Source organism: Nannobrachium achirus, assembly GCF_963921795.1.
Source record: "Nannobrachium achirus genome assembly, chromosome: 22".
Lineage (NCBI taxonomy): Eukaryota > Metazoa > Chordata > Actinopteri > Myctophiformes > Myctophidae > Nannobrachium > Nannobrachium achirus.
Window position 1 is genome coordinate 13,081,538 of NC_137829.1, and position 27,229 is coordinate 13,108,766.

Here is a 27,229-nt window from a genome sequence, read left to right on the forward strand (position 1 = left end):
TGACCAGTGTTAGTAAAGCCTAGCTGTGTTTTACTTATAGAGAAAAAGAAAAATATGGACAAAAAGAAAAAATATGGAGGAAGGAAACCGTTACGTGACCCATAATTGGTTTCTACAGACCCGTTTTAAAGTCACTTTTTCGGCGAATTAAAATCCTCCACCTTGGAAGTTCCGTTCCCGAACAGAAACCAGAGACGACTGCTATTGGCTGCGGTCTGGTCTTACCTCAACAGTACAAAAATGTCTCCCAGAATTATAGAATACGTAAATAATTATACTTTTCCTTTTTATCAAGTATTGTGTGTTCCATTGGCACGTAATGTAAACTGAACCAGTTGAGCAATGATTTTATTATCGATTGATCAATCTATAAAGCATGTAGCTTAACTTATTACTTCATAATTTCAGCAGCGTAGAAAAAAAATCATGAAGTAGGCTGCAACCGCAGCGAGGGCAGTTCTTCCTTCGGTAGAACCAGTAGAAGCCCTAGATGCATGCCCTACTTTATCATTCATTTTAAAATTAATGGGACCATAATTTCCTAAACGCATATCATGATAAATGAAAAAGGACTATAAACTTGCGATTGAAAACGTAACGTTTTTTTATGAAAATGTTTACTAAGGTAATAAAATCAAGTCCGGCCAAACCTTGTTCCCTTGAATGGAGTGTAAAATGCTTCTGCAGCCAGCAGGAGGTGAAACAGCGGCAGCTGCCTGCAATAGGAACTGCACCCTTAAAAGATTCACTTAATGGGCTTCAAATGCAGCAGAGCTTTCCTTGCCACCTGGTTGTACTCTACTCAGGCTTCGTGTGCTGAAAATAGCAGACCTTCAAGCTCAACATGTCGCAGATGGTCGTGCAACGGAGCATAACTTAGGCAAAACTCAGGCTTAAAGGTCTCACAGGCAAAACACTTATATGAGAAATATCAAACTGCCTTATGTTAAAATTCACACACACAAAAAAATCATTTAAAAACAAAACAAAATTTTTTTTAAAACAGAGTACATTTCCAAAATGGCTACCTATAGTAAACAACAGTGTTCGTGTCACTCGTGAACAATTAAAAGCAGAACCACGGGGTGGGATGGGATGTGGTTACATTTTGGTGCTGCTTTCTATTCTATTCAGATGTACCTCGTCCGTTTGTTTTTTCGTGGGGAAGTCCTCGTCGTCCTCCTTCACCGTTAGCTCCATGTTGTCCTTGAAGAGCTCATCGGGGTCGACGTAGGTGTAGAAGTAGGCCATGATGGAGAAGATGATGCACACGGCCACCAAGAGAAGGGCAAACAACAGGAACTCCACCCACTGTGACAACCAGAGACATGACAGTGTAAAGGTTCTCATAGTACAGTATGACACATGACACGGTCTACTCAGACAGAACAGAAAGAATTGAAAACTGAATAGAAACACTGAACACATAATTTATATTATTAGTTGTAACTTCGTTCTTAAATAACACGTCTATTTTCCCAAATGAGAAATTACTGTATTATTCACATTATACTGCTTATTGAACTGAGACTTGTGTTATTCGTCACCTGCAGGGGTCATCACCATGCCAGCTTGTGATGGACATTGTGCTACACAAATATATAAAACACACACTAGGGCTGGGACACCTTTTTTTTGAGCGGTGGTTACACCGTCTCCTATACGTGGCCGTGTGTGTATGCGTCCGTGTGTGTGTGTGTGTGTGTGTGTGCGTGTCTGTATGTAGCCTACAGTACCTTTGTGACCACACATGTTAAGGGAGGGGCGCTGTTGTTCAGGCCAGGCCAGACACACACACACACACACACACACACACACACACGGATGGATGATGCGCAGCCTCCGCGACCACCGCTCAGTTCACACGGGTGTGATTTTATAATATTGCATTTAGATATTTGACCTGAGAAGCAATTTTATTTCAATTAAAACGCATTTTGGTATACATGTGAGTTATTTTTTTCTTTTTTAATCAAAATCTTCCATCCATTGGGCCGGGCAAATAAGCGGTCTAATCGGCAGCTTCTCGTATTGCGTGCACTGGGGTTTGTTGACTGTTGGTTGGTGCACCGGTATGATCGGTATGCCTGAAACTCATTCAGTGAGAAATGTTCTATAGTGCAAAAACTAAGCGCGATTAAAACATGTTAATTTTTTTCATCGCGTTAATTTTCTGTAATTAATTAATCGAAATTAATCAGTTAAAGTCCCAGCCCTATTATATACATAATAAAATAAATCTGCTGTGGGCCCCAACAGTCTCGGTCTCATTGTGGGTATGAGATCGATTTAGCCACCGCCTTTTCATATTATTATAGACTGCTGATTCAAATCATTGAAATTTCAGTTGCTTAGTTCATTTCTTTTTTCTCAGTTCTCTGTCGGCTGGAAATGTCTAGTCAAATTATTTGTGGTTTGTCCGCAAGTGTCTTTTTCTTCACCATCACTGTGCAGTTCATGCTGATGAGACGGATAAATACACAGAATACTGATGACATCTCTATCCAGATCCATGTATGGTTCACAAATACATGCAGTATGGCTGGGATTTCACTTCCTTATTTCTTTTTCTCAGTTCTCTGTCTGCGGGAAATGTCTAGTGACTAGTCAAATGATTTGTGGTTTGTCCTTAAGCGTCTTTCCAAGTTCCCATCCTTCACTATCACTGCGTAGTTGTTGCAATTCATTTTCCCATCAATAATTATGTGTTACTATGTCATTTGTCTCATGATGTCTGCTCCCAAACCCATTCTACTGATGACTTGGCTCATTAGTTGTGGTTGAAAAATAGCAGTATCTTAATAAACAGTTAACCTGTTCCACTGATATGCTGCCAGGCGTAATTCACAATGCCCCACTCATTTGTTGGGGTTTATATTCAAACCAACACACCTGACGGTGGACGATATGAATGTTTTGTTTTTGTCTGGGTTTTCAAGTTGCTCCACAATGGATGAGCTAAACTTGTTTTCTGTTTGTCAAGGTACTGTAGTGTCAAGGTGAACAAGTATTAGTTGATGTCATGAGAAAGGTAAGACCAGACCGCACCAAGCCACCAAAGCAACTACGGTAGTCGCAACTCCTTGCAACAAAACAGATTTAAGACCATTCCACACCAATGCAACTCCTTGCAACTGCCATTGGGGATAATGGTTGCAAGTTGCAAGGAGTTTCATAGGTGTGGACTTCCATGTGTAGGTATTGTGCCAGTGGAACAATGAAACTGACACTTTATGAGTCAACAAAATCATTCAAATAAATACTTTAAAAATATATATTATTTAATATATTATGAATATTTAGGAATCGGATAGATATGTACACATTATAATCAAAATACTAAATGTGACACGACATGGACTGACACATTAGCCTGTGAAGGTGCTGCAGGTTGGTATAAAGTTGCCCTCTGGTGGACTAATGAAGGATTTAAAAAAACTATGACAGACCTTGTAGCAAAGGAAGAGGAATTTACTTATATGTTGTGTTAAATAGCTCTATATTCTTATAGTAATCATTGCTATAGAGTGTTTGTTCAGTAACAGGAGTCTCCCCATGCTCATTAGTAAAAAGAAAAAGCTCCATTCCGAGCCCACAGCAGCTGAGAGCATGCGTGTTGGGTTTAACGGTAAATCGCCTACTACGGCAGCCCATTTGGGACAAAACACCGTGGAGAGTTATGTGACATTCTGAAAGACTGATGTCTTAAAAAGATTGAATGAATTTTTAAGCAGTCAAAATAAGTGATTTACCGCTAGACCTACCGCGCACGCTCGGAACTGCGGTGGACTCAGAAAACCGTAGTCCGGAATTCTCCTTTAATGCCAAATCCAGGTGTAAGAATCATGATCACGTCTGCCACATTGTTCTGTGATGTCATACCTGATCCAGCCCTGCCCCTTCTGCCACGATGAGCACTATGATGTTCCCAAAGGCAACAGTGAGCAGCCAGCCAGCCTGCAGGACTGACTTCATGTTAGCAGGAGCCTAAAGGCCAGTGGAGACAAAGTCAGGGTCATTAGGAGACAGCTTTTATTTATTCTCATCGTGCATTTGTAGAACAAAGACCGCAAAGACCAGCATACAGCCCAGATCTGAATGGTGGTTCCATTGACACAAGATCCTCTTGTAAAACCCTGCCGTTATTATTATGGTTTGTTTATCTTACACACTACATTTGCCGTACTGAGAGGCATCCTAGCCTGGGAGCCAGCCTGCTTGCTACGTCCGTACTTGTTTTGTTTTTCTCACTCCGCTTTACAGTCTGGAAAGCCTCCCGTTCTCTGTGCCCACGGTCTGTTGTCCAATGTAAAAGTCGAGTCACTTCCTGACTTGCCTACATAATGGAAACATCAGTCAAATGGATCTGATCAGACTGAAAAGTGAAGTGAGAAAAAGACGAACGTAACAAATCAGGCTATATCCCTGCATACATGTATCCTGGACAGGGTTGACAGGTATCCAGCCATCGGATTTTGATATCCCCCAGCCCCACGGTCATTCATTTATCATTGGTAGGTGTTGAGTTTCATCCCTGATTCTGGTGAGACTGAATTTCATGCATCTCCTTTTGGAAAATGTAGACCGATTATATGTTTTGATAATATCGCATTTGAACAATTTAATTAAAATGTATGTTAACCACATTAACTCGGGCCTCTTTATTTCTTCAAACATCGCGGTGCATTGTGAGCCTGTAGATCTGCTACAGTATTCTATAGGGTTTAGATGGTTAAGAAAATGCCCCCCCCATCCATTCATGCAGTGCCAGTGGGTGCGTTTATATACACAGATGTATTCCACTTATATTCTGAATGACTGCTCATTCAGAATAGAAATGCTCATATAAACGTTTAGGAATGGCCATTCCGGTCTGACCCGAATGAATTTTCATTCTGGTCTGAAGAGGTGGTTTATGCCGGTTCAATCGGGATACATTTGTCATATAAACGCTCCATTCGGAATGAACTGCTGTCTGAACTGTCCCCCCCCCCCCTCTCCGACCTGAAGTAGGCCTACTTTGCGCATGCCCAAAGTTCTATTCCGAATGAATCCTTTGGTCATGTAAACGACAGTGGAATGAGGGATACTTGTATTCAGGTCCCATGTAAACGTTTGGATATGAAGCTCTATTCGGAATAAGTTCATTCTGAATGCCATTCTGAATGTGCATATAAACGCACCCAGAAGCTAGTGTGTATTAGGGCTAACCTGTGAGTAGGAGAATTCCAGGCCTGTGATGGAGAACATGACCTCGCCGGCTGTCATCAGGACATACTGGGGAATCTGCCATCCAATGTTCACGCTGTTAGCCTTCACATCCTCCATCTTGTGGATAGAGTTCTGGAAGCAAAGATGGCCATAATAATACACAAGGTATTCTTTTTTTATTGACCATGCCGTCGACAGGGAGATAATGGGTCTGATCAAATAATCTTTGAACATCTCCACAATCAGAATCCTACCTCCAACAGAATGACGGAGTAAGAGGCTCCAAAGTCTAGCAGGCCGATGTCAACAGAGTCGCAAATGTTCGTTTCCATTAGACATCTGGATACATCAGGATACCTACAGTACCAGAGGCAACAATGATGAACAACTGAATACATTTTTTGAGTGGTATCCGTATGTATCTAATGACGAAAAACACAACTATAGCATCTAACAATCACGTCTCTACCAATAATCAAATCAAATGTTATTGTGGGAAAATTGGTGGGTGTAAGTTTGTCCCAAGTTAAGTTCTAGTTCAAGATTAACTCAAAAGTGAAGTCAATAGTGAGGTTTCAAGTAGTAATCAGGTCACATCAAGTGCATTTCTTTTTACAAAAGATTGTTATACATTCATTTCACACTAAGTATTCATGACTTGTGAAAATGTGCTTATTATCAGTTCATTTAAAATGTTTGAAAACAGTTAATATATTCAACATGAAACTTTTCTGATAAAGGAAATTCTTTGTGATCTTGTCAAGTTGAGTCTGAATGACTTGGGTCCACTGAGGTGCCTTTGGTCAATGCCTATGAACAAAAACTACACAGTAAATTGAGTGTTTCTTTAATTCTAATAGTCTAAACATTGACACAACACCACATTTGATACTTTCAGAGTTAAATGAATACTATGGATATTTGCTGTGTGTTTGCTATCGGAACCTCTGGCTCCCAGGTAAGAGTGTGCTCTTACGGAATATAAAATAAAGATTTAAAAAGATGATTGCAAAATGCAATTATTTTGCATTCACTAATGTCTGATTACAGTTCCCTCAGCCACACAGAGTGCCGTGCATACAAACTACTCCAGTCCTACTTACGTGCTCCTAGTCACAGTCTTGTTAGGAGAGACACTATAGTTAGCATCCACGATGAACTGCTCCACTCCAACAGTTAGGCTTACTGCCCTGGGCTGTGTGTTGATGAACCTGTTTAAGACAACAGTTGTTACTGATCAGTGGCCAAACATAATAACTGCAAACATTTAGGCTATTTGCCTATATGTGTCATTCAAGAGCACAGTAGCTACTACGGGAAAATAATGCCACCGGTGTATACAATATACTGTACTGAACTTTATGCACATGTACAGCTGAGGATGCTTTTTTCATTCTCTTTGCTCTTGCTCTTTGCCTTTTGCACTCTCTTTCCTTCCTACGTCATTATTACTAATTATTACTTATTATTTTATCTTTAGATGTGTTGTTTTTGTTGTTTTGCTGTTATTTTATATACCTATATCACTGCATTGTCTGAAGGAAGCCGAACAAAAATAAGTTTTACTCTTATGTACCTGTACAAATGACGTAACAATAAAGTACAACCTTGAACCTTGCTCTTACTCTCAAAATAAACTCTAAAAATGACATTATACCTCAAAAAAGGGTCCCCATTGGAACTTTTCTTCGTATAGTCTTTCACCTGCATTGTCAATTAAGAATGATGTCAATAAAAATGCAATAAACTCAATGATTATGCAATTTTGACAAAAGAATAAGTGTTGTGTGTATTATTTAGTGTGTCAGATTATCTCTGTACATAGGAAAGTTAAACTCACAAGTTTACACAAGACTCCAGTGTCTCCAGGATATAAGATGAGGGTGTGGGCCTCCTGCGCTGTGAAGTTCTGAGTACACTCAGACATTTCACCACCGACGAAGGTGACCTCCATTTTCACTTCCTTAATCGGTTCCCCTAATCGAAGCCTTACATATTCAGGAGGGTCCTAGCAGACATAAGAGAGGCCACGGTTAATGATCAGCTACAGTATGGTTGCGGAACAACGGTCATATGAATTAAGACAGTTCCTCCTGCAAATGAAAACAATAGCTGTGAGCTTGTGATAAACCCACCGAATGCATTCAATTAGGTTGCAGGTTGACAATATAATCTCTATAACAGTTGTGGGAATTCAAGGTTAACTTCATTTAAAACGATGTTTACCAACTGGTAGCCAATAGTTACAAGTTGGTAAACACACGCAATCTTGATTTGTGATTGTGAAGATATAAAAAAACACTACATAAAAACAACAAAAGAGATGAACCCTGACATTATCCAGGTTTATGTCAAATAAAATAAAAAAAGGAAAATGTGGAATGTTTTTAACCACTTTATATACCCTATATACTCTGACTGGTGTCCGCCAAGGGTCTATGCTTGCTGTCCCCTACTCTTTCCCCTCTTTTCCCAACAATCTTCAAGCTTGCGATGCGCTGTGAGCTTGTAGATCGGCTATTTTCACAGAATATTCACCTATTATGACAAGCCCAGAATAGGGCCACTGGGGTTCATGTGGTTGGACAAAGTATGTTCAGTGGTGTTAACTGTTCCTTTGGCCATGCCTGTATAGTGCAAAGGACTAGTTTTCCCATTCTCCTCTTATTACCTCAAGGTATTTGATTGGCTGTGTAAAAAGGTCGCTGTCCGGGATCCTTAGAGTGACATCCCTCTCTGCAAGGTTAAAGACCTGCAGGAGACACTCCCCCTGAGGCGCAGGCTCCACCACTGATTTCTGGAAGACAGGAATGGAGGAGAGCACAGCATAAGCTTGTGATTGGGCATGGGTATGTTTTTACTTTAATCTAATATCATACAATACATTATGACCAGAGGGAATGCCAGGCATCAATTAGTTTATCAGATACCCCTTTTTTATTAACCACTTGAGCCCTATTTTGTTACAGATCTACAAGCTCACAATGTATTGTGATCCTGTAAATCAACATTATTGAATTATATATTTTTTCAAATTTGTTTTTGCACTAAATAACTAGTTACTTTTTCCAAGTCGGTAATGCCGTTACAATTACTGTCATTTAAATGGTGGCATTACTTGTTATTTTATGTGAAAATGCCCGACAACAATCAGAGGATCCGACTTGTACTCTCACGCGAGCCCCGTCTGTGACCTCCCCATCTGCTCGCTGCAGCTGCAGACAGCGGGACGCCGTCCCTCCCTCACCGTGTTGTCATTCAGATGTGGTGGAGGGGACGATCGCCTGCTCAATTCGTACCTTCTTCAGTATCGTATCAAAGATATCGTCGTTGTCGGGTGAAAACCTTGTATGTCCAAAACCGTTCGTTTTGCATTTATCATTTTAAAAATGATTTAAACTAGTGAAAACAGTCGATCTACAACCACACAACGCCTCGCACCGCGAGGCGTTGTGTGCTTGTAGATCTGCTGTTTTCACTACTTTTGTGCGACGGCCTTGTTTGATGAAGCAGGGCTTTACTTTGCAAAAGAACGTACACATTTGAACCTTGGAGATACGAGGTTTCCATCCGACAACGACGATATACAGGTACAGGTATTGGAAAAATACTCCTAGCTACAATAGATGAATTTTGAGGGTTAACGTAACTAGATACTTTTAAAATAAAAACTAGTAAGTAACTAGTAAAGTACGTCACAAAGCTTATCAGTATCAGAAATGTCCCATTTATCACCCCCAAACCCAGGGAAAATAAAGCCTGGACATGTGATCAAGTGATACAGTATAATATATCACTGACTGCATACATATATTTATATATCACATTATCACATAGGCGTTTGTCATTGCCCAAGGGTATCCATAGAAGCTGATGCTTCTGGGCCCGAGGTCAGTGCCTGTTAAGTGCCAGTTTAACTTGCGCTGATTGGTGGGCTAATGTTGCCATATAGGGCTAATAACAGTAATCTGATATCAGTTGCCACTCTGCGACAGCCAGCCCCATGGCCTCCCCTAAGTAACAAGAAATCTTGTGAAATAAAATGTCGTCAACCAATCATCAAGGACGATGATACACGAAAGAAGAAGTTGCCACTCTCGTTGCTTTTCTCACTCCCCTCACCCAGTGCAAAGAAAGGCTTTGAAACACGTGCGTGCGTGAATGTGTGCGTGCGTCACGCCTCGGCCCCATATATGGACATATTGTGTCAGTCTCATGTGGTCTATGACAGTCAGTCATCTCCATATTTGGGAAAATAAGGCCACATTGTGGCCAACTTAACACATCGGATGCCCACGTGGTGTCTACAAGTCAATTTCTTTGATGTCGCTGGAGGCCAAACGACGCGTTTGAAGCGTTGTACAGTAAACTATACTGTACTGTAGCTACTGCACTTGGCTACCGCGGTGATGAAACAAACTCCATTTCCCAAAATGCAGCGCGCAATTACGTCACCCGGACGTGCTGTGTGTCTCGTTGACTTCCTGTTTAGCGGCTGCACAAAAATGCTGTTTTCTCCGGATTCTCTTCCTTTTTTCATTTTTTTCTCAAAACGGCAGCCTCTTCTACATGCCGTAACACAAACACTGTGGCTTAGAAATGATAAAAAACGGTCCTGACTGAAAGAAAAGATTTTCGCGAAATAAACAGGACATACTCGGATTACATTTACTCGGATTACTTTTCTCGCCAGTACTCTCGCCGGTAGGTAAAATGACGCGTTGCCATGGGCACCAGCAAATTAAGACGTCAAAACCACGTGGGCGTCCGATGTGTTAAACAACCAACCGCGACGCGAGTCACACTTGAAAAATGAATTCCGTCCTTGTCCCTTTTATGCCCATATATGGAGATCCCTGATAAAAATAAAAGAAATAAAAATCCCATATCTGGGAATGCCCATATATGGACATATTGTGTCAGTCTCTGTTGTTTCAGCGCGAGGTGGCTTCTCACCCTTAGGGCGTCTTACTGGTATATATACTGTATGTATATTTAAAATGTCTTTTATCCATACATACCACAACAGTCCACTCCACCATAGCAGCTGCTCCAAAGGCCAACGCTGCAAATATCATACCACAAGCCATCTTCTTTAGGGGTCTAAAGGCAAAGGGAATAGTGAGCCAAAGCAAGGCACTCACACAAGTACACTCAATATCAATAGGGGTCAAACACTGTTTAATCTAAAATAGCATCTTCTCTGGATGTGGTGCTCTGTCACTACTATGCATCAGATAGGTGAAGTCACAGATAGGTGAAGTCACATTCTCATTCTCCCAATGATTTCATTCACATTGCCTGATAAGAAGACTAGGCTGAGAGCAATAACATCTGTTGCAAATGTGTCCTTTATGACTTAAGAGCTATGTGTAATCGGCATGTACGCGTGCTTGCAAATGCGTGTTTGTGTGTGTGTGTGTGTGTGTGTGTGTGTGTGTGTGTGTGTGTGTGCGTGCGTGCGTGCGTGCGTGCGTGTGTGTTATTACATTATACCACGCAAGCAATTTGAGAGTGGGAGGCAATTGATCAAATATGCTTGGTCCTTATAGCTTGTGAATATGTTAAGAAGCGTTTCGACCTTGTCCTAACTGGTCCTCCCCGTCTACAGCAGTGGTTGGGGGGTCCCCATATGATTAACTTAATGTGCAACATTGTTTTCTCACTCAACAGTAAACAAACCAACATAACGTTTAAGTGTATAGAGGGTATCTGCACATTTCTAAAGTGTCAATTTAAGGACTTTTTAATACCTCTAAAATGTCAAATTAATCAAATATTAGAGATAGAAATTGTGAAAATAGCTGATCTACATGCTCACAGATCTGCTTTTTTTCACAATAGAACCGTGTTATACAAAAAATATGACTGTTTTGGGGGTTGTGGCCTGAAAAGGTTGAGAACCACTGTTTTACAGTACCTGCTCTGCATCTCTTAGTGGGCTGTAGAATGTTCAGCAACCTTACTAAAATGACATCATCGGTTTCGTCTAATGGATTTTAATTGATGCATATACAACACCTTCTACTTCAAGAAGAGAAAGGCCGTTGTTTCACATCTGAGACACAGAGCGAACAGACAGAAACGGTGCCATTAGTAAGGACCAATTACATGAAGACAAGGTTGAAAATTAGTGAATTCACACCCTCGCCAAGGACAGGTGGAGAAAGTGTAGTAAGTTATTAGAAATCGCAGAACGTTGTCGTTTCCGTGTATGCTGCTCACTTAACTGTAAAGGTGTGTTCACAGATATATAAAGGAGATGAGAGGGGGCCAGGGCCATGTTTCACCAGTAAAAGAGGCCTGTTAAATGTATGTTTAATAGGTATCCACTCACGTGAGGTTGATCCTGCAGAGGCCAATGAGTGGGTAGATGATCATATCAAAGATGGGGACAAACAGAAGAATGAGCAGAGCATTGAGCATCTAGAACAAGGGAGGGAGAAAAACAAGCCCTTAAACGACTCTATAAAATGTCACACAGAATATCATAAAATCATAAAGATTTCAGCTGCACATTCGTAGAGATAATTACAAACATCCTTGGCCAATATCACCTGCGAAGAAGATTGCAGGGTGGACAGCTGACACCACAGATGATGTAAAAGATTAGTCAATACAGTACTTATAAAGGATGATTCACTTGAGCTTTACCTCTGTGTGTGTGTGTGTGTGTGTGTGTGTGTGTGTGTGTGTGTGTGTGTGTGTGTGTGTGTGTGTGTGTGTGTGTGTGTGTGTGTGTGTGTGTGTGTGTGTGTGTGCCTTTGAACCCGTCATCAATTCTGGAAGGCAGCTACACCTAAGAGTGTGGTAATAATACCTGCATTTGGTCAGGCTTCAGGATAAAAGAACTTCCCTGTCAGAAAAGGAAAAGGGAAAGTTTGATTTAGATTTCAGACACATTTGGGGTTTGTATCAACAAAAACCTGACTAGAACAAGGAAAGCTTATTAAGGCCACAACCAACACAATTACATAGAATGAAATGAAATGACCACTTGCAACATCATCATAACATGGGAAGAGCAGGAAATGCTGGGTAATCATCAGATACGTTTCAATCAGGGATATCCGATATTCTGATATTGTCCTACTCTTAATTTCCGATTCTGAGATCAACTGATACCAATATACGGTATGCAGGCTTTTTTCACCAAACGTAAACCGTATCACATATCTAATGAAATCAAAGTGCTATAATATAAATATAATATCTAATTCCGACCTTACAGATGCACAACAGACAGTAGATTATTCTGCTGTAGAGTTTTTTGAAGTCTGTAAAATAGCATGCATAAAAACCAGCACAGATATTTCCTGATATTGCATATTTATGCTATCATCTGCCGATCTGTCATTCCTAGTTTCAATGTTATAAACTGATATGAATACACAATAAAATACACAATAAATCATCGTTTATCATAGCGTACGTATAGGACAAGAACATATAAAAACAAAGCTTACAAGGGCCATATTCATCCTGGTAGCTTGGAGTGTCCAACGGGAGCCCTGTGACAAAGAATGATTGCTATTATTAGCATATTCACTGTTTTCTATACTGATAGAACCTAGCAGGATTCTTTGATTCCTTAATCTGATATATACAGCACAAGTAAGACTCCCTAATCGGGAGATAAGCGACCGTCAGGTCACATGTAACTTCATGGTGGTGCTAGAAGAGGGGCATGTGAGAAATCAGGGGCGAGGTTGTGGTTTGCCAGCCAAGGAGTGTGTGTGCAAAGTTTGGCATGGATAGGGGCAAGAGTGCCAAAGATAAGAGTAGGGCGTGATGGACAGACAGATAGACAGAGAGCCGGTAGAGTTTTTCATAATAAAAATGATTAAATCATAATGATGTTGTGTACAGATAGCCAATATACAACTTAACAACATGTCACAATGCAACATAGTGTGAGATTGTTCATCTGCTGTTTTTGCTGAATATATTTGAACATTTTCACCTATTATGACATGCAGTCGTGCACAAAATAGGAACACCAATCAGGCCAGGTTAAAAGTGGTTAATTGGCTACAATTTTAGATCCCTTGGTATTTGGTGATAATGATAAGAGAGCTGTGATGTTCTTTCATTTTGATTATTGGTATTTAGAAGAGTTTATGAGAACTGGGCCTCGGTCTTGTAAATAAACTTGGTAATTGCACTGACATCAACCACTGGAATTCACAAAATGAAACAGTCCATAGCTGAATAAAGACCACTTCTACTGTAGTAGTAAGTGTACCGGCTGGGTCAGAGGCAGGAGATTCATTCCTATTTTTGATCTATTGTTTGAAACACAGCGAGCAGGTCAGAACATGGATGCCTTCAGAATCCTAACTAATATTAGTAGGACAGATTTAACATTAAATCTCAGGTAATCCTCTCTTCACCCTACTTCCTAAAAAGACTGTAAGAAGGCTCCAGTTCATTATCTCTGCCAGGAGATCATGTCCACGTCTGTGTCTGTCTGCAGCTAACTGATCTTGGATACTAATAGGCCAATTAGCATCATATTTCTTGTGCACGGTGACATGCACAACAAATCAGGCAATGACAAGTATGTCATTTAAAAATGATATACACAAACAGAGCAATCATTTCTCCAGGCAATGCAATATATGTCTGTCCGTGCCTGTCTTATGGGCCCGGCTTATGGGATCTATACTACTAACTAGCCAACGGGTGTTCAACAGGGGGTCCGGGAACCCTAGGGGGTCCTCAGAGTTACTACAGCGGGGCGGCAAAAATCTTTGTGTGTGGATAATTATTTTAAATGAACAACTTGAACCCTTGCATCCCTATTCTGAGGAGAACTTTAGCCAAAAATAGCAGATCTACAAGCTCTCAACGCCTCGCGCAGCGTGGGGGTCCCTACTTTATCTCCCTCTCAGCTAAGGGGTCCTTGGCTTGAACTGAAAATGTTGGAAGACCCCTGAACTAGCCCATTGCAAGGTTCCTGAGACTCCGGCTTATGGGATGTACCGGAATTACTACAAAAGCTGATATTAGATTACAAATAAACTTGGCTAGGAGGAAGTTCCCAGATGTTTCTGTTTGGGTGCCACCCCAAAGAAGAGTTAGAATATTTAGGAAATTGGCAGCCCAAATTACTATCCACTCCAGAAGGAATCCTAACCCTCGTTGCAATTGCGGATCTACTGTACTCTGAATGACTCTGAAGGCCTCTAGTTCAAGGGCAGGAACATTATCGGGCAGTGCAGGGTTCGGAGGTTTGACACACAGCAGCTTACAGCGAACAAGCTAAAAAAGTGGGCCTAATGAAATGAGACAACCCACCACAAGCCGCTAATATCCAAGTTAATAATGCTTCATTTATATTCTGTTGTACGACAGTGTTGCTCGCCAAAAATAGCAGATTTAGCAGATCTATTTACGGCTAGCGACACCAGTCTAGGGATGGGACGATAAGCGATATTATCATTTAATGGAGCCTGCTGTAGTTCTTTTATTTGTGGAAGGCAGGATGTGGTGTTGCTATCTCCCCCGACCCCCTCTTCATTAAGTAGTTGATTCATTCACACTCCCACAGATCAGTCCGTCACCTCATGTTCATTCTCATTGGTTACAAGCTTAATTATCAAACGCCCACTTACCCAAAATGCATCTCAAGCAGTCTATTTAAGCAACTTCCTGTTCTATGTTCATTCTAGATGTTTAGCTGTTACTACTGGTTGTACAGCTATATGTGTTAAAAAATCCATCCATCTCCCCGTCCTCCTCCTTGTAAATGTAGTTCTCATGTTATATGTATTGTTTATGTTTACAGATTGTTCTGTGTTCTATGGATTATGATGTGATCTCTTAAATCATGCAACTGAAGGTTCAATGTTATGTGCATGTAATCTGTATATCATGCTCTGCTCTGGGGGATTGTGATATATCAGATTATGTCTCATGTTCGAGCAGATCATTTGATTATCACAGCAGAGCTCCATCGCCAAACTAAGATGCAATATCATTGCATAACTGGGTATATCATTGCAATAAATGGTATGGTTAATCTTAATTGGTGTCGTTCATCCTGAGCTGAAACATATAAAAGAATCATGATAAAAAAATCATGATCACTTTATCGTGATATTGTCCTCCGTCATGCACAGGGATCAATTCACCTTTTATTTGCTGAGCTGCCTATCTGGTACCACTTAAACCCTCTATAGTTGGTAAAAGGTACTTATAATATACATACTTGATACATTCTTTTTTCACTCTCTATCAAATGTCTTTGCCAAAAAATTGCCGTTCTACAAGCTCACAACGTGCTGCGTTGGCGTTACGACGCGTTGTGAGCTTGTGGAAATCACGTAAATCACAATTTCTTTTGTCACAATAATCGTGATATGAAATGTTCATATCGTCCCATCCCTACACTGGTGGGTGTATGTCATTATATAAATAGGTTGATGTTGCCCGTTGCTGTTAGCAAGTCTTAAGGTCATTGTAGTGTACCTGTTGGTCAAAGAGAGCCCAGAACATAGGAAGAGGGATGTAGAGGAGCAGAACTCTCAGAACCATCTTTATCTCCATGATCAGACGCTTCTGTTGAGACACAGAGGATTGGACCGCATAGGTTATTCACATAACCACAACACAAAGTTACAATAAACATTATGTATATTGAACATCAGTGGTGAACAGTAATGAAGTGCATGTCAATGTACATAAGTACGTTTTTTTTAAATATCTGTGCCTGCAACTATCACTTTCACATAATATTTGACCAGGAGTATCTATACTTTGGTTCAAGTACTGGAGTATTTGTCCACCACCGTTGTTGACCAAATCACCCACATTAACTCACAAATTCCATTCTCATTACTGCCAAAATGACACCAATAAGCCCTTTTCTTTCAAGTGCAGGATAGTGGACACCTTACCGAGTATTTGTCCTCAGCCCAGTCCAACCAGTGTTTTCTCTGTGGGTCGTACTTTGATTTCTTCCAGCGGTTTCTAATGGCAAACTGTAAACCACAAACCAAGAGAAAATAAATACATAAAGCTCACAGATCAATTCATGCATTATTTCAGTAGCACACTCTGGGCTCTATTTTGATAGTCTTAAGTACCAGCTCTTATGCCTTAACTTAAAGACCTGTCCATACTGTCCCCGACCACCAAACATTTTGTCGGAAAGGTCCGGTTCAACTACAAAATGGCGTCACTCAAATCTTCTGAAAAGCATTACCCCGAATTAGAGTTCGGAAAGCTGCATGTCGGAAAGTCGGAACTCTCCAACCAAAAGTTCGGTGGCCGGAGACAGTATGGACAGGCCTTTAAATTAAGGCATAAGAGCTGGTACTTAAAGAATCAAAATACAGCCCTCTGACTCCGATGAAGACTAGGATGGAATTGTAACAGCAGAGTGATTTGTTGCACGTTCTCCAGTCATCACCTCCATCTATCAAAGTGAGTGCCGGGCCCTTCCTTGAGGAATACCAAACTTGGCCTAGTTTGAAGGTTGCAGGGGAGTCGTTACGTTCCTCCAATACAAAGTGACTGATGCGAGAGAGATGACTCACCCCAATACACTTGCAGACATCCAGCATGACGTTTCCCTGAGGAGGACTCTTTTTGTACAGCCCACTGCCAGCGATGAACACAACTGCACCAGAAGCAGAAGAGTTGGAACAGACATGTGGGAGTAACCATAACAATTGATGTTGCAGATGGTTTGACTGTTACTCACACTATGGCCGTGCTCCCAACACTATGAATTTATGATAGACGGTATCAGGATGTCCCACTAGCATGATTCTAACTTCGCTTAATGCCTCCCCAGAAACACACCAGTCTGCCAAACCTTGTAAGTTCAAAACCGTTGTTTTCTCTCAGGAAATGTAAAACAAAGAAGAACCTGTGTCCGAAATGGATTCAGAGTAGTTATTATTTAGTCACAGGCTTTTGTTAAGACTTTTCTTTGGTTAAATATTTATAAAACCCACAGACGCCACAGACGCCACTTTCACCCTGGCAACCTACTTTGTACATCATCATCACAAAACTGAAATTATTTTTTTCAAAAATAGCAGATCTACCACCGTATCCTACTACAAAATATAAAATAGGTAGGGCATTCATTTTTGAAAAAAGTAAAACATAAAAAGATTAAATGTGGACATACTGTACAAGGTTTCTCCCAAGGTTTCACAGCGTTGATAGATGACTCTAACAGAGATAGTTACCATTTAAGGTTATGTTTTCTGAGAACATAACGAAAAGAAAACTTTTCTCCTCTCAATTGTTTGAGAGGAGGAAAACGTTGAATTACTGTTGGTTGTTATTAATGGGCTGCTAACTTGGTGAAATATGTTTTTGTCAGGCTATATTGGCCTCAAGCCATGTGGACAGCCATCATTGTGGGTCATCCTCGCGGCCCTTCTAGTTCAAAAACATGGTTTGTTTTGATAGCACGGGGGTTAAGCCCTGGTGGAGTCAGCCAACCATGAATCCTAAAGGATCAGATGCAGTCAGCAGAAAGGAGATCACTGGCTGTCATCACAGATGTGGAGTGGCCTCGATCAACAGGAAGCAACTGCAGGACAGTCAAAACAACTACTAGTCGACCAGCCTCATACACCCGTGTTTACACCAGCGGTTCCAAACGGTGTGCCGAGGCACACTGGTGTACAGCGAGACACTGTCCAGGTGTGAATGGGTGTAAACAGTTACAAACATTCACACGTGTGTGCATCCAAGCATGACTATGGGCTACAAATGCTGACCAATGACCAGCTCCACTGGAGCAGATGGCATAGTGGTTCAAGGAAGGGATAGGTTACTAATTCACTCACTAACCTAGCATGAACTTTCTGCACACATTTAGATTAGATGTGATGGCAATGGCATGTATTTTTTGTCTGTGTACTGCGCCATTTGGACATCATAACTCAATTATTCCTGATTAAAAGGCAATTAGGCCTGAGCGAAAATCTGTGTCACGTTAGATTTTAACCACTCTAACCATTATTTTATGCTTGACTATTAAAAAATAGCAGATATACAAGCTCACATCATGGCACCGAGTGCCGCACTGCGAGCTTGTAAATCTGCTATTTTTGAAAAAACATTTGTCTTTGAATATTTTTGACCCGATGTATTTGGCCGCGGACCACTATCTCAAAATATGTTATTCCAGGGACCACCCAGAAGCAAATGTTTGAGTTACAAATGTTCGCTTTTAAAAAGATATATTCAAAGACTTGCAAAAAAAAACTAGATTAAAAAGAAATAGCAGATCTACAAGCTCACCAAGTGCCGTGCTGTGTGCTTGTAGATCTGCTATTTTTCAATAGCTAAAGTATAAAATAATGTCAGGCCTAAATGGATTAACCACATACTGTACATACTCCACATACTGTACACAGCCTTAGGCAACCTGTACAACCTGTGCAACCTGTACAACCTTAGGCACGAGTGCCAACCTTGGCACAGGGGAGGGTGATCACTTTTTATTTTAAAATCAAATATATTTTTTAAACGTGGTCAATTAAATGAAGTCACCCAATTTACAGCAAATTACATCCCGCACATACTTTTACATTAATTAAAACTCTGAACTCTGACTGGGGAAGGAGTCGGAGATCATTGTAACAATGTCCTGCAAATCAAAATAAGTCAGAATCTTTGATGGCGTGTCATTAAAACTTATGTTTCGACCCCTAAGGTCTTCTTCAATACTGAAGAAGACCTTAGGGGTCGAAACGTTTATTTTTTTGCTGTTTGCTAAATAAAAGAATTGGAGCTACAGAGAAAGTGAGTGCGAGCTATCTTGTTTGTTTCTAGTACTACTGCACTGTCAGTTTTTAGCTCAGCACCAAGGACAGGAGGATGTGCGTTACTTTTTCTCTAAATATTAAAACTTATGTTGACATGGCACACTGACTATCTTTCGAGAAAATAAAAACAGCACTTCATTTCAAAAAGGTTGCTGACCCCTGGTATACAGTAAATCCTGTATTCTTCATTGAAGGGGGTCATCCCACAGTGGTCTATATTTAATCCCCTCCTTTTTTTTAAACCAAATCTCTTTTGACATTTTTCACACATCATAGCGACGTGTTGTGACCTTGTAGATCTGCTATTTTCGCCGAATGTTTTGATTGATTGAAGACTTTATTAGAAGTTTGCATAGAAAAAGGTACAGTTTCATGACGGTACAGTTCACTGGTACCAAGGTCAACTAAAAGGAGATCCAAGAAAAGACTAAGCTTATTTCCACAGGAAACCATTAAAGTATCTCATATAACATTGAATGACAGACGAATAGAACACAGTACTATGCAGTAGATATAGTCATATTATCATATGCCCAGAATTGAGATGCTATAGGGTGCATGTGGTTAAATATTCCACCACTCACCTAATGCCACGACCATTAGAGCTGCAGGAACTCCAAATGCCAGAGCGTAGCAGTCATCTCCAAAACACTTCACATCACCTGCCGCAAACATAGGCTTCATTGATTGACTGGTTTTAGTGATAAATATACACTTTAAAGACACTAAATAAAAAATGCATTTGTTCAGAACACAGAAAAGTTAAACGAGTGTTGGTACTGTGGTCCTCAAAGGTGGTTACTGAAAGCAGGCAAGCAAAATGACAAGGGACAATATCTGACAGAACTATTTCCAACCAAAAATGTAATTTACAGCATAAAAGGTATAATACCAATATATATAAATTATAAAACAAGAAATATATCCTATTCTTGATCCATAAATAATGCACTTTTTCACACTGTTTAAAGTTCTGCATTGCGGTAATGGTTTTGATTTGAACATGTGCAATGTATGATTACAAGATGGCGTATGAGATTTCGTTTTGCTGATCATTTTGTGTTGTGGGCTTTCCCACTCCACTGTAGGCCCTAACATAAATGCTCTAGTCTAGACCCAAACAGAATACTTTCTGTTTTTCTCAAGTAAAGTGAAAACGTATTATCAACCAGCCACTGCCAGATATTAGAAAGTTCTTTGCTCAATAATTTTACTAGCTCTTATCTTTATGGGACACACAATGAAACTTTGAAAAGGCATTACTCCTACAGTACACTGTGAGTCTGAATGACGCAAAACTTGTCAGACACAAATTTATCTTCCCTCTACAAATTTGCCTCAAGAACTATTTATAAATACGATACCATCATTGTTAGTTAGACCCCTTAAATTTAACAAACTTACAACCTTAAATATGTGTGCAATACCAGGGGCGTCACAAGGGAGGGGGGGGGAGTGGGACTGAGTTACCAGGGCCCAAGGTGGTGGGGCCTTAATTATTTTACACTTTAGCTATTGAAAAATAACAGATATACAAGCTCACAGCGCAAACTTGTAGATCTGCTATTTTTGAAAAGTCGTGAAAATGTGTGCAAATCTTTGGCAAATACAAATCTTTTTTTTACTTTTTTTGGGGGGCTTTTGCCTTTTTTGACCAAGGGAGGTGTCCAGTAGACTGACAGGAAATGGGGAGAGAGATGGGGAGTGACATGCGGTAAACGTCGTCCGGATCGGGAATCGAACCGGCAACGCCGCGGCAACCATGCTCTTCCAGAACCATGTTCTTCACATGAAAAAGTTTGAGCATCACTGACATAGCAATCTGGGAACCCATCGTCAAAGAAGAAAGTGCGACACCTATCGGTCTGTCTCTCTTCCTTTCAGTAGCGTAGCGTTCTCTGAGGCTGTCTCGAGAGATTACTGACATAGAAACATAGGTTTTTCAAAAAACCTTAGAAGGATTTGAAATATTCAAAGATTTGCACATATGTTCACGATTTAAAACAAATAGCAGATCTACAAGCTCTAAACGCAGCGCGGCACCGATCTGCTATTTTTCAATAGTTAAAGCACAAAATAATGCGTAATAATGCATTCCCAGTTCCCATATGAAGAACATTCATGGGCGGCCCGCAGTGAATCCTTGTACCCAGGGCCCAGAAATTGGTGTGACACCCCTGTGCAATACAAATACAGTCATAAGAAAAAATCCCAACTATGCTGTGTGGCCAATCAGTGTCAATACTGACCTCTCAGTATGGGTGTAATGACAGTTGATAAAACACTCCCAGCATTGATCGACATGTAGAAAATAGAGAAAAACTTCCTCCTTTCATTCACCTGTGGGAAAGAGCAGAAGGACAACGAAAGGATCAACAATCTCAGAAGATATTTAGTTATTCTCAGTTTTATTGAGTGCTGTTTATAGTGTGTGTGAGGCATACTAATGAAAGCTTGCGGTATCTATCTAAAACACTGCAGAATAACAGCTATTCATCTTCAATTAGCTAGCTACTGCCACTGAGATTAATAAAACCCTAGTTCAAAAGAGACCTAGCAATAAAAGCAACATCAGGACAAACAAACAAACAACAAACTAAATTTGACATGAACAATATAATTCCACAAGGGTACTGCAGTCCCTCTGTCCCTGCCGCCAATATTGCACTTATTTACCATATTATCAAAGAATAATATTGTTGCCTTACATGTTGCTCATCAAACTGGTCCCCTCCAAATGCTGCCACACATGGTTTGATCCCTCCTGTGCCAAAAGCTATGAGAATCAGACCTGAAATGGACAGTGCACTGGGACACACACAAACAAACACTTTGAAACAGAACTTATATTAACCAGTAAGACTCCCTAATATGGAGATAAGCGACCATCAGGTCGCATACACAAACTTTAGAAGGCAATGGTAGCCAATCAGGAGGGAATATGGGAAATGGGACAGATCCATGTTGATCTAAAAATGTGTTCTGCAAGAATCGGCCTCATGGTGGCACTAGAAGTGATAAAAAAGACTCACGATAATCGCATTGTGGAGATTTATTTTATCGTGATATCGCCCTCCGTCATGCACTGGGATAAATTCACCTTTTATTTGCCGAGCTGCATATCCGGTACCACTTAAACCCTCTATAATTGGTCAAAGTTATTTTTTCATATCGTCCCATCCCTACTTCTGTCCATTCCAAAAGAAGGAATCAAAGAGGAAAACAAAGTGCTTACATGTGCACAGTCTTGTCTCCCACAGTGGGAATGGCCCCAACAGACTTGACCACATGGCCGATGACATAGACAATAGATAGGTAAATGATAGTCCTGTTGAGAGAACAGAGATTACATTCCGTGTTAAACTCATCACACAAGATACTGGCTGGTATCATTATAGTGATGAATCATTTCTCTTGAACTGCGTAGAACAGTTCACGGAAGGTTCATCAGAATCACTTTATTGCTATGAGGTTCATATTCAAGGACAAGGGGTGCTGTGACAACCCGACAAAAATAACTTAACTTAACCACGCAAGAACACTGTACGTGTGATCACTTAGGACTGATATTAGTGCAAGGTTACATTGTAGAACATACATTCAGAGATCTATAGACCACTGGTTCCCAAACACTGGGTCAGGACCCTGTTGTGGGTCGCGGACACATTTTTATGGGTCCCTTATTTGGTTTCCTTTATTTAGTTTTTAATAATTATTATTTCAAAACATTTTCAAAAAACATTCCCCCAACCAGCTAAGATTTCCATGATCTTTTGAAAGTAATTTCCTTAATAAATAAAATAAACCTAAGACAGTCCATAAATTACAAAACAAATGTTTAAAAATTAATGAAAATAGCCGATCTACAAGCTTGTAGATTGGCTATTTTCACTAGTTTTGGTCCCCGGTAAATGTCTAATTTCTCTTTTGGGTCACAGGTTAAAAAGTCTGGGAACCACTGGTATAGAGTAGACTATACGTGAAGAGCAGATAAAGGAGAATGACTCACTTGAACTTGCCCAGCCAGGAGTCTGCGATGATAGCCCCCAGTACAGGTGTGAAGTAACAGAGGCTGGAGAAGGCATGGTAGACAGCTGTGGAGAGGTCCTTGTCCCATTGCAGGTAGCTGACAAAGTAGAGCGTCAGCACCGCTATTTCGAGGACACAAATGATTCTTACTGAAATATTTCAATTACATCTGGTGAAATTAGTGGACGATAATCGTCATTATCATTTATCGTGATAAAAAAAAAACACTCACAATAATCATATCGTGGAGATTTAAATTTATTGTGAAATTATCCTCCGTCGTGCACTGGGATCAATTTACCTTTTATTTGCCAAGCTGCATATCTGGTACCATTTAAACCCTCTATAGGCCTAATTGGTAAAACGGACATGGAAATAACGTACTTGATACAGTCTTCCCACTCTCTATCAAATCTCTTTTTGCGATGCGTTATGAGCTTGTAGATCGGCTATTTTTTGGCAAATGTTCCGGCGCAGGATAATGGATGTTGGGCATATTTTGATTATCGTGATAATATCGTAAATGGCAATTTCTTTGGTGACTATAATCGTGTCATGAAATGTTGATATAGTCCCAGCCCTTGTTTTGCATACTTCAATGTATATGCCTATGTTCCAATTTGTTTCCAAGGTTTTGGAAAATAAATATTGAATAAGAAAAAACTCTACGCACACCGTCTTCAAATGCAAAAAAGGGGATTAGGGAATCACAACGTTTCGGTCGTACATAAAAGATTGCCTGATGAAGGTCTAAATACAACCGAAACGTTGTGATTCCCTATTAAATCCCCTTTTTTGCATTTGAAGACGGTGTGCGTGGAGTTTTTTTCTTGTTCAGTTTACCAGACCTTTGTTTGGTCTCTCCTCGACGCACCTGTCGCTTTTGTAGATGTGCAGGAGTCTCTCGTTTCATGGAAACAAAATATTAAAATATATTGCCTCTATAGTGTTTGTGTGTCATTTCTGTGTGTACATGTGACAATGGAAGTCGGACACGAAGGATCATGTGATCAGAGGAGGCGGATTCTAAAGTGGTCTCTGTCGGATTATTGCCCCCGTTGACCTTAAATACCCTGTAAACCACTTTCACAGTCTCATTCATCGTCCCTGACAACAACCCTTTGTCAAGGGGCATTTTTAGGAGGCACTTCCAGAGATCTTAGCCATAAATCATAACCCTTTTAGAGTAGACGTTTTCTCACTACAAGGCAAGCGTTATAACGGTGTAAAGATGTGTTTTATCTTGGTCCAAGTGTTCTCAACCTCCTCTGGATGTGTCAGTCCAAATTTTTCAACTATTTTTTACTCTCGGAATCTCACTGCATTTCCTCATTTTCCCCAAATGAGTGCTACAGCGAGAAACAAGGAAACAGGGGAAACGAGGAAATGCATTGCAATTCCGAGACAAGCTAGAGTAAAACACTTCTTTATTGAAAAATATGGACTGACAAATCCCAAGGAGTTTGCGAACACTTGGACCAAGAAGGGAAGCACCTTATATTTTGGATTTGTGCATGTTTCGAGCAGTTACAGGACCAAGCGGCCTCACCGACCGTCCTCCCCCTCTCGCCGTTATAACTCTTGAAGAGAGAAAACTTCTTCACAATAAAAGTACTCTACAAGGGTTATTGATTGATTGAAGACTTTATTAGAAGTTTGCATAGGAAAAGGTACAGTTTCATGACGGTACAGTTCACTGGTACAAGGTCTACTAAAAGGAGATCCATGAAAAGACTAAGCTTATTTCCACTGGAAACCATTGAAGTATCTCATATAACATTGAATGACAGACAAATAGAACACAGTACTATGCAGTAGATATGTAAAGAAAAACAAAATAGAAGACAGTAAGTCAAAACAAACAGTATATACAAAGAAGGGGCAGGGGAGGGTAGGGTTGGGCTAGATTCTTTTTTACCAGTTGCGAACGGCTGCTGCCTGTAAGTGGTTTTTCAGGGCAATTTTAAAGGATGCTAGTGATCCACACTCCTTTGTGGCCTTCGGTAAGGCTTTCCACATTTTGGTGGTATAGCAGAAAAAAGAGTTTGACCCTTTGTTGGTTTTGACTCTGGGTTGAAAGTGATCTGTGGCGCTGCCTCTGGTGTTGTAATTATGGACATCCTTAATGTTTATAAAGTATTTTGACAGGTACTTGGGTATCATAGTGGTGTAGTGTATCTTGTACACCAGGCCCATTGCAAGTTGCTGTACTCTGTCAACTACTCTGAGCCACCCCACTCTTAACTGGTGAGTAGCGGTGAGGTGAGTCTGATAGGGAAGTCTAAGCAGCCATGATTTATGGCTACAGAGATCTGGGAGAATGTTGCAATATCTTGTACGAATGAAGGCTTTATCATATCTCATCTTATATCATATCTCTTATCTGCCATGAACGCTGTCTCGTGGTTGATCAATGCAGATGTGTGTGTGTTGCATTGTGAGTGAATACCTTTCATGCCATAGTAGGAGAAGCGTTCACAGAACTCGTTCACCACTACGAAGGCGATGCTGACCGGGTAGTTGGTCCCACATAGTTTCTGTTGAAGAAAATAATGAAGACAGACAGAGAGAGAGAGAGATAAAGAGAGAGAGTGGGGGTGTTTAAGATTAAGTTACTTTTCTTTTCAAATCTTTTTATTCAGTTGTTAAAGAGAGATAAGCCCAGAGCTATATAATCTCAGGTAGCATATATCACATACATATATCAACATATAATAATATGAGAGTGAAAAACCCATCCCCTATCCCCCCTCCCATCACCCTCAATAAAGATTAAGTTACTTTTAACAATGATAGGCTACTGATATCTTTGCAGTGAATATGGAATTGAAAACCAGGTTTTAGCTACAGGATATGAATGTATCAATGCCACAAATAAAATCTTGTCATCTCTTCCCCTCTGCCACAAATTGTTAAAAGAAAACACGTGCCCGTATAGCGAAATACATGTCAAAGTAATTTAGTTGAAAGTTTGCCAATTCGATAAGGTTTATCTTAAGAGCTGAATTTTGATTCATTTCATGACTAATAGTCATTGCTCAAACATCATGACTCTGTATTCTGTGTATTTTACTGACAAGCGCTAGATAGGGTAACATTGTCCTAGAAAAAGAACACAACATTCTGCTATTCTGATTTGCTCACATTGTTTTGCTTCTGGATATGATGAGCTGATAGGGAAACAGGGCATTTTCAGTTTTGGCCACTACACAGCATAATGCACTCTCTATAACACATCAATGATGCCCCCCATCCTTTAAAACTGCCCTCAAGATACAGTTGGATACAATTTATTCAATTTTTAATTTCTGTGATCAGCATCACAACAAGCATTATTCTATCACCCCCATCCCTACCCAGAGTTCATACTTTGGGGTAATTTGCCATAGCCAGCTGGATTCATATGTATCATAATGCTTGCCTAACTGAAATGACAGGAATGTAGAGGTGCAGCATCTTCTATTTATTTAATCACTATGCTCAAAATAATCAGGAATATTAGGCCTAAAAGCTGTTTCTGACAAATATCACGGTCGGATCTCAACTGATAGGCTATTAATATTTGCAGGTGACACGTCGCACAAGTTGCATTCATACAACTTGCACTCAAGTTGCCAATGCAGCGTAGACTAACTTATGCACGTGATTCACGGATAGAGGCTCAACTTTTATAATGCTCCAATTTGCACCTTAGAAATAATGCATAGTTTTGCTACGTTTAATTTTGACAAGTTGGTGCTTCTATACTTGTATGAAAACTGCGAGATAATTGCAAACACTGGTAATACAATATCTTTCTCGATCAGCTCGCTTGCATCCAGCTGCTTTTAACGTAGACCTATAGGACTAACAGTCCTGATGGGGAGAAAGAAAGGATACAATAACGCATCCCAAACGAGTCCGACTCCAACCAGTACGTGATCATCAGAATTGACATGAAAAATGCTGTGGGATATTTACTGTAGCCTACCTTCCCCATGTCTGCAGAGTTTTCTGGTTAGTTGAGGTCTAAAGTTACTGCTGCATCGATAACTCTTGCGCGGCATCCAAGTCCGTCCCACTCTGGTCACTCTGAAGGTAGGAATGCTAAACTTATATTATATAAAAAGAAAACGCGTGTCTTAAAGTTAATATTGCACCAGAGATCTATGACTTTGTTCTTTCGAAAAAAGCAGGCGTGTCTCACCGTA

At 40.4% G+C, this 27,229-nt stretch overlaps 1 protein-coding gene across 1 annotated transcript; it reads right to left on the reverse strand.

Moving 5' to 3' along the window:
• Positions 1-1,101: 1,101 nt before the first annotated feature.
• slc15a2 (solute carrier family 15 member 2) lies at positions 1,102-27,119 on the reverse strand (the record flags this gene model as incomplete). The annotated part of the gene is made up of 20 exons (XM_080753588.1): positions 27,010-27,119; positions 25,489-25,576; positions 23,020-23,161; positions 22,246-22,338; positions 21,719-21,818; positions 21,260-21,350; positions 19,595-19,672; positions 16,755-16,837; positions 16,113-16,196; positions 15,685-15,774; positions 12,678-12,722; positions 12,032-12,067; positions 11,549-11,637; positions 10,233-10,314; positions 7,883-8,008; positions 6,315-6,406; positions 5,466-5,568; positions 5,212-5,343; positions 3,883-3,987; positions 1,102-1,311 (listed from the first exon to the last, which is right to left on the reverse strand). Exons 1-20 carry the CDS (start codon positions 27,016-27,018, stop codon positions 1,102-1,104), a joined length of 1,878 nt encoding a protein of 625 aa, XP_080609714.1. The 5' UTR covers positions 27,019-27,119.
• Between the last annotated feature and the right edge of the window lie 110 nt (positions 27,120-27,229).